This window comes from Anarrhichthys ocellatus, unplaced genomic scaffold, assembly GCF_004355925.1.
Source record: "Anarrhichthys ocellatus isolate YVR2014 unplaced genomic scaffold, GSC_Weel_1.0 scaffold62, whole genome shotgun sequence".
Taxonomy (NCBI): Eukaryota; Metazoa; Chordata; class Actinopteri; order Perciformes; family Anarhichadidae; genus Anarrhichthys; species Anarrhichthys ocellatus.
In genome coordinates this window covers 151,903-162,849 of record NW_022280092.1, presented here as the reverse complement: position 1 = coordinate 162,849, position 10,947 = coordinate 151,903, and the positions used below count along the sequence as shown (strand labels likewise).

Here is a 10,947-nt window from a genome sequence, read left to right as displayed (position 1 = left end):
TGTGTGTGTGTGTGTGTGTGTGTGTGTGTGTGTGTGTGTGTGTGTGTTATAAAGTAGGTTTGTATGCCTGTAACAGCACACTTTAACATCTCCAGACTCCCAGGGCGTTCTTTGGAACCGTTTTGAATTGTTTGTGTGGGTTGTAGCTGTTAAAGCTTTCTCTGGGTGTTACAAAGGGGACAGGATTTCCTCTGGACTGCCTGTTGACCCCCCCCCCCCCTCCGGGGGCAGTAAGAGCATTCTTCTCACACACTTTGCCATTCTGTTTGTGTTTCAGTGCTTTTCGACTCAATGGGGTTATAAGCAGCAGCAGCATTTATTCATTGTGTAAACAGAGGAAAGGGTTACAGTAGACGGGTTATGAAACATCTCGGTTCGGTGCCAGACGGAGCGAGCGACACGCTCGACCTTCTGAGATTCCAGCTCGAAAGCTCGTCTCATGCTCGTCTCATGCTCGCGTCCACCCACCTGCTGCTGAACTTTATAATGTCGCCCACAAAGAATTGCATTGTCAGTGAATGGGGTATTTTGTGGTATGTCAGAAAAAGTGTTTTTTCCTTTTTATTAGCTTATGCCCCAAATATGTGGAGGGAATAACGTCCCCATCTGACTCTGAGAAGACATTGTGCCATTAAGGCCTCAGTGCAGAATTAGCGTAGCCACATAGCGTACATGTTTAGCATGAACAGTTTATTTAAAGGTTTCCGGGGGAGTTTTTCAACCTCTAGTAGCACTATGGTGTTCATACATGTGTGGTTCACCTTGTGCACATTCGCAGTATGTTAACATGTTTGCTGTTCGAGCAGCGGAGTGATGTCAAACACAAGTTTATTCAAACTTGACATAAACAAAATCAAACTCGCCGAAACCGTCTTGGTTAGTCTTTGCAACAATCACCATCTCTGCCGTCTCTCTTTTTGCCCGCTGATCAGCGGCCGAGCGGCTCTCAACCTTTAGAGGCAGACTTTTAAACTAACAAAATAAAATGACATCGCCCCAAAAACAAAAAAAAAAACAATCAGCGATGTACTCAGCCAACCGTCTATATATTCCTCTAACCGCCCAACCCGAGGATAAGAAGAAGAAGGTTTTAAATACTTCAAATTTTGGCTTTGCTAAATGTTTTATGTTGAAGGAAATGCTCTTGACATGTTTGTTGGAGCTCAAGGATGCACACAATGAGTTTGGTTGAGTGACACATGCATAACTTTAGTTTGTTTACAAGAAAACTACTGCGCAGGGCACCTTTTAAGTGTCTAACCCTATCTGTTGTTATTTATTTATCTCTGACTATGTCATTTATAGCGAGTGCCATTTCAGGACGGAGCATTCCGACTGAAAAAAGTGCTGTGTTAAAGAAACGGAAGGGACTGTCGAGGGAAGTTGCTCCAAGTACCCGCCTGACAATGAAATATGATCCAGGAAGGTCATTCTTTAAAAAAAACACATCAGTGATTTTAAAGGTTTTTGAAGTTTGTGTCCTTCGCTGTTACCTTGCAAAAGGAGGCAAAGTGGATTTGACAACTCCTGGAGAGATACCACAGTGACAATTGCGCTTGTCATGCAGTGCTGTTGCCTCTCTGAAGTCAGTCTAAAAGTGTCCTGTTATGTGTGTGTGCATATGCTTAAGTGTCATGGGGTATAGGACGGCTCATCTGCCATCCAGAAAGACCACTATACATCACCCAAATGTGCTAAAAACATTTTCCGATGAACGCCTCACATCCCCTCACATCACTTATAGTCTGCCTTTCTTTTGCCGACGCCTGTGATCAGCAGAGGCCTGAGTGATGGGACGCCGTTCTGCTTACTCGGGTAGAAACTCCCCTTGAGGACGTGCTCTAATCGAATAACTTCCCTCCAGAGTGGCTGCACCACCGGAGCATGTTTCTGCTCCGAGTCCTGGCCTTCACGCTCAAACGTTGAGGCATGCGGCCATGACTTCCTGTCTGATCAATGATGGGTACAGTGAGCCGTCAATGTGCATGATATCCTAGACAAAGAGATGGAGATAGGAGAGGGTTATGGGCACTGTGTCTCAAAAGCTTGCTGCAAATCTGTGCGATCTTTGCAACTTCTTACAGATGCGCGTCTCTGTTCAGTGTCCTTTTCACATACCTGCTTGGGGTAGATTCAGTAATTGGCAGGATTGATTTAAACCTCACTTTCTCTTCTAGACGGTGAAGGTGCAAGAAAAAATATTGGCCACTCGCTGGCATAATTGGGCCCACCAGTGTGGAGAGAGCAGCTCCTCGCCAGCTCTGTACTGGAGACAAATTATAGGAGATTCTCTCTCGTTTCTCCTCCTTCAGTCATTCCTCTTTCTCTTTGACATCAGCTGAGCTGCTTCTCCTGTGTTTGCATTTACTGATAATGAAGTGTTCAAATGTTCTTTTCTGGTCAACTCCTCACCATTCAACCTCTCTCTGCAGGTGCCCTTACGGTCGGTCTAGTCCGGCAATGTCAGACCATCCACGGACGAGACCGGACCTGTATTCCACCTCGGCTGCCCCCAGAGTGGGTCACCACGCTCTTCTTCATCATCATGGGCATCATCTCCCTCACGGTCACCTGTGGACTACTCGTGGCATCACACTGGCGCCGAGAAGCCACCAAATACGCCCGCTGGATCGCCTTTACTGGCAGTAAGTGAACCAGACTGTGACCCCCACTTCTTCTGTCTCACTGCGTCTTTAGAACGGGATCTGTAGAAAGTCATCTTTGCAACATTAGTATTTTCATGAACATAGTCTCTTCAGGGCAGGAAATAATAAAAGGAGAAGTCATGAGGTGTTGGCCCAGTTAAGCACTGCTAATTTAGATTTTTAGAGAAGTGTGACGTCAGAAACATCCGAGACTTTACACAGGACCCTTTGTGTGTTTGTGTTTCTGAGAGCGACGTGAGAATGTGTGTTTGGTTGGTTGCGTTTTCCTAAGTGTTCTTCTTGCTCCCTGAAGCTAATTTATTGAGTAATGCAGCTCCTCTGATACCCGAGTAGGTGGCGTTTCTCGAGTGATTTCTTCTCTGTAAGATTCACTTCCAGCATGCAACAACAACAACCCGCCATCCACCTTGTGCAGCATTTCATAAGGCTGTGTGGGAGGGCAGAGCGTGATTGGTTGGTTAGTTAAAGGGAATAGACCGCCTCCAGCACACTGTGAAGACACAATGCTCTGTATTGTTGTTTGAAAGCCGGCTGCATTTTTCAGGACACTGGCAGATTTGAACAAACACCCATTGAAAGAGTCTTTTTTTTGATTTATTTTTTATATGCGCGCCAGGCTAAATACAGATTCAGAATTAGGTTTTTATAACGCTCAATAATCACTTCCCGATGAATCACCGCTTTCTCCACAGACAGGTCCGTCTGTCCGGTCAGCACAGATCTGTGTCACAAGCTAAATTGGACGCTGTTGGATCGATCGTTAGTTGTTTAACCATCACATTTGAAAGGAGTAAGGCGGTTGCAATTGTCACCTTTTGTCCCCTTGTTAAGCTTCTGTTGGCCATGTTAGACGAGAGGTATGTTGTTGTTATTCTTTTTAAGGGGATTGAAGCATTAAGGAAATAAGGCTCGGGGGGATTTTAGGTACAAGAGAGAGCTCGATATGTTGAGATGAGTATGTTAAGAGAAAAGATGGTAAATCATCACTTTATTTAGGTTTAGTTCTCCAAGTAGCTGACACTTTAGGGACTGATGGTCTTCCTGGGATCCTCTTGTATTTCAAAAGCCTGTTTGAAGTGTAAGAGAGGGATGAAGAGGTCAAATTTGGATTTTAATAAGCTTCCCTGATGTTTCTGAACATGTAGCTGTGATGGAGGAGAGGGTGAGAGGTTAAGTGAGTGAAATGGCCGGGGGCTGAGGAAGAGTTGAGGGAATAAAACGTGTTTGCACAGCTCAAGAGTCAATGTAGAGACCGAAATGGACGAGGCGTACAGACGCAGAATAAAGTGAAGCTGGTTGTCTTGAGGGGGGGGGGGGGTCAGCCAGGTGAAGGTTGAGAGAAGGTGGGCAGTCCAGCTCCAGGCCTCCGGCACCTGAATGGACAGCTTTGTATGACCAGCACAGACCCACCTCTGTGTCGCTACACACACATACACACACACACCCCAGCAGTATTTCCCCCAGGTGTGCGGCTTCAGAGTGGGGCTATGATAAATACATTAACAACAACTTCAGAAAACATCTGGTCGGTCCATGAACTTTATTTTAAAGAGTGACTTGACACTAAAGCCACTAGTTTGTAAACTACCTGTACAGTCACTTTATTACATCATCTGTTGATTCTGGTCCCATTTTCATAAAGTCCTTTTTAAAATCCAATTATCATGTGAGACCTTTAATCCTTTTATCATGTACGACCAAAGAAAACCAGCAAATCCTCATTATTGAGAAGCTGGAACCTGTGAATGTTTTGATATCTTTGCATGAAAAAGGACAAACAATTAATCAATTATCAAGGTTAATCTTCTGTCTATTAACTAATCAATAAATAGACTAATGGTCTCAGGTCATTTCTGGGCCTGACATTAGTAACCATCGGTCATATCAGCTGAGACGATACTTTCTCCTGCAGAAGGTGAGCCGTGTGTCGTCAGCACTTTAGAGGAGCAGCGGACCGTGAAGTGCACTTCAATTAAGCTCGCAGGAGTAATGCTGAGCTGCGAATTTCTGGCTCCACTTAAGCGTAGCTTACCAAGCATCTTTCTGCAATCAACCCCCCCCCCCCATCGGTAAACTCATCGGCGGGGCAACAATCAGGCCAAAATGATAGACAGTAAATATTATCCTGTGTGTGTGCTTTGTGATGCAGCTTTACCGGACATTTGTTTGACCGGTTAGCCAAAAACAAATATCCCAATCTGTTTATGTGAATCATGTCGCCCACTCCTAATTAGATATTTAATCTCTGGGGTGAATTGTAGATATTTAATTGACAAAATGTCTTTTAAATCCCAACGCTACTCTAACTTCCTCTAGCTGCACGACATGACAAAACTGTAACATCAGTGAGATTTATGTGACCGGCAAAAAAGTCATCCCTCAGGTACAGAACAGCTCTGCTAATTGAAAAGGTGAAAGCTAAAAATGGCCGCGTGTGCGCCGTCACGAAATGGATTAAACCAAAATACTTGAACACAGATCTCAGTGAGCTTTGAAGAGAGGTCGAGACGCGTCTCGTTCTTTGAGTACTTGTAATTCTGCTGAAAACTAAGATAGTTTATGGAGCAGACGCAGCAACGTATAACGGCTCACATTTCTGAATGTAACATTAAAGAGTTGTTTTTAAGTACATGAAGCTCGTCCACAAATTCTGTCACACAGTTTGCTTCTGCTGTTTCACGTCGCTGTGTGTTACTTAGTGGACTTGGGGGGGCTGGACCCAAGGCGTCAGTAATAACATGTTCACAGGCAAGAGGGCGATCTCCTCATTAGTAACAACTTAGTTATCCAATCACAGACTTCCTGGACAGCACCACTTCAGACTGTGTAATGGCTTCCCTGTGCTTGGCTGTGCACACGCTGTGCAGAGCATCACAACGTGTGTTTTAAAGGAGGACTTTTCCTCTTGTGAAGTTTTTTTTGTCATGCACATGTGTACTTCTAAAAAAGCCAATTAAAAAAAATCTGGTTAAAGGGGAACTCCACTGATTTTACACATCAAAAAACTTTTGTGGCTCCAGTGGGAGCTGCCTGAAGACTTGCCTCAAGTGATGTCACTTGAGTCAGCGTTGGTTGGGGATGAAGAAAAAAAAAAAAAAAAAGACTGTATGGAGTTGATGCCTCTGTAGCCGCTCCTCATCTCTGCTTGAGGCTGCATTAGCTGCAAGTATAAAACACCCGAATCTCAGACCAATCTGGCGGCAGTAGTGTTGCATTGTGGGTAATGTAGGCACCATATTTTGATAAGGAAGATGAATTAATGAAGTGAAACGGATGATATCTCTGATACTGCTCCACCGATTTTGTGCATCTCTCCATTGACATGTTATAAACATGTTGTAAATCTGAGGACTATTTTTAAGGTGTTTTGCGACAGTTAACTAAAGCTCTTATGTAACATCTAAAGAAACTACAACAACAACATCAGCATATGTGTGGCTTGCTCTTCGGTCTTCATTTTTGTCTTTTCTTAAACGTAGGAAATTGTTTTTCAGGTTTTTATTAACATGCGTTAGGTTCAAGAACCTCTCGAAACTGTGGGGGAAACCGCACGTGATCCAGCCTGTCTCTGTCAGCCGTTCCAATTATAATCAAAAGTGTTTAATACTACAGAAGCTAAAACAATTGCAAAGTGAAGTACACTAGTTACAGAATCTATAGATATATATTTACAGCATCGATATAGAAATATGATCCGCGCGGTAAAGCAGTCATACACACCACCTGGATGACAATGAGATGAACAGGCCGAATCCTCTTTCTGAATTTCCTTATATAGATCGTAAAAAGTCACAAAATGTCCGTCTTAGTTTCTATTGGCTAAATCCAGCTGGCTCCTCCTTCTCGCATCAGCCAGCCGGAGGACCCTGAGCGCAGGTATGATGAATCCGTCGGCGTGTCCCTGTAAATGCCTGTCTGGAGATCCCTGTCTGACCCTTAGCTATTCTTCACAGTTTAATACATTCAATGACTGTCTTTTATGGCTTAACACTTCTATGATAAACATACTGTAAACATACTATACATTCGATAAGGATTTGCAACTCTTGGCAAAAACTTCACAAGCATAATTGGTATAGCCCAAGTACTTGCTAACATTTTACTATCCACCTCTAAGGTGCTATAAATTCTACGAAGAAACACATCTAACTATAAATCCTAAAGCACACTTCTAAACCTAAATTTCCTACACATGCAGCGAAATCAAATTGGATGTGGCTGTTAAGAAAGCATGAAATCTGATCCTGGATTTGCACCTTTAAGCACATCGAGACATTTTGAACGGTGTTAATCAATCAGCCTGAGGCTGTTTCATAAAGAGCTTATTTAGGGTTCGTGGAGAAACATTTACTGAAACTAATGCTGCATTCATGTGGGGTTGGAAATAATGCAAATCTGTGGTGAGCTCAAGGATACTTGATTATGATACGCTTCTACCCACAAATAGCCTCAAGCCACACGAAAGCTTGACTTTGCTAACTTAAAAGCTGGAATTACAGCATCCGGAGGGATTTGAAGGTTTACCAAAACATCTGACTGTGGAGAAATGCTGCCTTCAGGTACTATCAGAAATATTGTAATTTCAAAATGGAAATGCATAAACAACCCAACAGAATCGCAAACATGTCATGTTGAGTGAATTTCCTGTCATTATTAATCTTTTAATTGTGTGTGTTTTGTATTATGTGGTTGTGTAGACGGTGGATTTACAGCAACTCTTTTTGTTTACATTTTTTGGCATTATTTGTTAGTTGACCGTATAGTTGAACAGGAAACATCAACATTTTAACATTAATAATCGGGTTCTTGTACAGTTTGGGCCAAACAGTGTTATTATCTCGTGTAAATAGACAGTAATGAATGTGCAGCGATACAGTGGGACAGATGGAGGCTCCTCCTCGTCACACATGTTCAGTCATAAGTCTCAAGATCTCATGACATCACGTCCAGGCCGGCCTCTGCTTCACTAGCTTCTGTAACTCAATACAATCGCTCATTCAGTGTTTCTTTCAAGTGTATTCCTGGAGTTCAACAACAGTTAATTTGTGAGCACAAGACAAACTACAGTCGCCATAAACTGTAGTTATTTACGTCGTCGTAACTTGATTTTTATATCATAAGGTTCACCAAAGCGCTCTACTAAAGCCATTTAAAAACATCCCATCTTTAATCTCTGCTGTCCACACACTTTATCAGCGTTTGCTCGTCTTCGACCTGCTGTTACTGCAGACATGTCTGAACTAACACTGCAAAGGTCTAGAGCTTATTGGAAATGGTGTTCGTGAAATTATGAAACAAACAACGATATTAGATAGTTTTTTCAAAAAGCCTACTTGTCTGGACATACGAAGAGAGCCACACAATATATCGTGGCATAAAACGCTTCCCCAAGGTTGTATTTTTAATTCTTAAAGTAGTTATTTTTAATGAGATTTTAAATGAGGTCGTCTTCATACGAAACTCCATGCGGGACAGTTACTGTACATCCGGTGTTTGTAGAAAGTTCCAGCTAAAGCGCTGCTAAAGTTATCTTGGTGTGAAGAAGTGTGGGTTTCCACAGTCCTCTTGTAATGGAGACGTGGTCGTGAAATGAGCAACGGGTCTGTCATTTCTGCAGTCTGGTAGGAAGAAAAAAAAAAAAGATGTTTTCTGGCATTCAAATGTGTTGCTTGATATTCTGTTGCTGCAAAATTGGCAGAATGATGTAAAAAAATCTACGACTTGTAATATTTGAAAAAAATGTTAATTACATAAATGACATTTAACAGAAACAGTTTCTGAGTCTCTCATCTTCCTGGAACCCGTGAGGCGGAGTCACACCGGTCACGGTGCTTTCTGTGAGTCCGCCTTGTGTAACTGCTGCTTCACTGCCTTTTGAAAGGTACTGTTGTACGTCACTAATGAACTCGCTCAACTTGAATTCAGCCAGAGCAGCCTGTGCTTCCTGCTCAAGTTGAGTTCAAGCTTTAATTTCTGCATCTCGTGCGGAGATTAAAGGCTACAAATGATGACGGACGTTCGACGTTTTGAGTCGACACTTAAACACCTTAAGTGTCCATTTAGAAAGATGAAATACATCTAGTGTGGTTTACATGTAAGAAAAGTTCTAGTCTGTACAGCATCATAAGATATTTTGTATTTAAGTGTGCCGTAGACTAATGTTTCCTCTCTCGCTCCTTCCTTCCAGTGATCCTGTTCTGTATGGCGGCGCTCATCTTCCCCATAGGCTTCTATATCAACGAAGTGGGCGGCCAGCCGTACAAGCTGCCCAACAACACGGTGGTGGGCTCCTCGTACGTGCTGTTCGTCCTCTCCATCTTCTTTACCATAGTGGGACTTCTGTTCGCCGGCAAAGTTTGCCTCCCGGGCTGAGGACTCGACTACGCCCGCCTCTGGACTGAACACGGGAGGCTCTGAAAATGTTCTGGGATTTACAAAGAAAAAAAAAAAACACACACAAATGACTGAAAATCAACAACAACAAACTCTGGCCAGAAGCCTGAAACGGGGAAGTCTTATGTGTCGAGAGGAGCGCAGCACCACGGAGTACCTAACGATAAACAAAATAGATAAAATGAAAATGAACATTAAAAGTGGGGACTTGGGGCTCAGAGGGGTGGAGGAGTGAGAGAGCAAGGGCTGTTGCTGCACCCTTCCAGTGTTGATTTAAAACATGTCGTTCTGGAAAAGAGGTGCTTAACGTGCTGCTGTCATGGCAACTGCGGCCACAATGCTGGCGCACATTTCTAGAGGACCGCTGCAGCCTCTCTTCATCTTGACCCCCGGCCGCCCGTCAGCCAGCGCCGTCACGAGTGCTCCTGTCGCTATTTTTGGCTTCTATTCGCTACTTCAGTTGTGTGTTTTTTCTCTGTTGTTGTACATTTTGTGTTCTTTTGTTTTGTTTTTTCTCTTCCTCCCCCTCACCGCCTTTTCACTAAAGTAGATTGAGTGTAATTGAGGTTCACTGAACTGAATCCTGGAGGGGGGGAACTGGGGTTTTTTTTTTTTTTTCTTTTCTGCCAGCTCGGCTTTAAAGCAGGACTTTTACTCTGGCCCGTCACTTCACGCGGCCCCCCCAGGTGTGCGACTGGGGTGAGCAGCTGTGAGCACAGCTGTCCGGGCCGCTGTGGACGAGAGGAAGGCGCAGGTGTGACGCCTCTTAGTGTCCAACGGGCTGCAGCTCAGGAGCAGGTAGCAGGAGGTCAAGTACCATAAAGGAGAATGCCACTCAATGGAGGACCTTGCGTTATGTTATTTATAGGGATAGCAACAGAGTGCTTGAGTATTATTTTGCTAAGCTAAACGCATAACTATGATACACGTTTTGCCAATAACTAGAAGACTGTGAGCAATCCTCTGAACACAAACACACCTCTTGTGTTTAAGTACAGCCACCAACACAGTGACCTTTTCAAAGGTGTTACATTCCCGAGGGGTTGAGATGAATCTATATCGGTAATTACAGCAGACAGTATTGACTCTTTATATATGGAAGCAGAAGTTACATTAATACGGTGTGAAAATAACGTGTGAATTCTGAAAATTGGTGGTATTCTCCTTTAATGTTGGGCAGGAAAGAAGCGAGCCAGGAGCTGTTTTTTGTTTGTCTTGTTCAGTGGAACAGTGGAGGCACAGGGACTGCAGGTCAGGTCCGTGCATGGGGCTGTGCCTCAGTGTGCTGCTCTTGAGGCCCGTGAGTGAAACACACACACACACACACACACACACACGTAAAGCCACCTTTAGAAGTTTGCCAAATTAGTTATTAGATTTTTTTGTAATGTACCTGTGGATACATAACACTATTACTGGGTTACTTTTATACAGAGAAATGTGCTGATTTTCAGATAAGTTCTGTAGTTTTAAGAGTCTTTTTTTCCTTCTTTTCTAAGCAGATTAATGTTTATTCACAATGAACATCTGTAGTAATTCTTAAAAACCTCTGGTATATGCAAAGCACCAAATTCTGCATTTGTTCACCTCCCTTTTCAAACTTATTATTCAAAATACTGTATCAGAAAATGTCTTCCATTTCTGAAACTAGTTTGTTCTAGAGTTGAACTCAACTGAATTGCTCTTAATTGTCACCGGTTCATAACCCACAGATTTACAATCCATGATCACTGTAGCTGCGGATTCATTTTGTTTTGATCAAAAATAACACGTATAAACTTGTTCATTCATAACGATTTGAAGAGCATACAACCTACTGACACTCGGATCTCTCCTGAAGAGTGTGTGTGTGTGTGTGTGTGTGTGTGTGTGTGTGTGTGTGTGTGTG

At 43.2% G+C, this 10,947-nt stretch overlaps 1 protein-coding gene across 1 annotated transcript in view; it reads left to right on the top strand.

Annotated features, from left to right (window-relative positions):
- Positions 1 to 9,707, top strand: part of mosmoa (modulator of smoothened a) — a 15,592-nt gene extending 5,885 nt beyond the window's left edge. Inside the window, exons 2-3 of the mRNA XM_031872218.1 lie at positions 2,433 to 2,645; positions 8,854 to 9,707. Coding sequence (XP_031728078.1) covers positions 2,433 to 2,645; positions 8,854 to 9,038 — 398 coding nt within the window. The 3' untranslated portion in view covers positions 9,039 to 9,707. The remainder of the gene's footprint in view (positions 1 to 2,432; positions 2,646 to 8,853) is intronic.
- Positions 9,708 to 10,947: the final 1,240 nt, after the last annotated feature.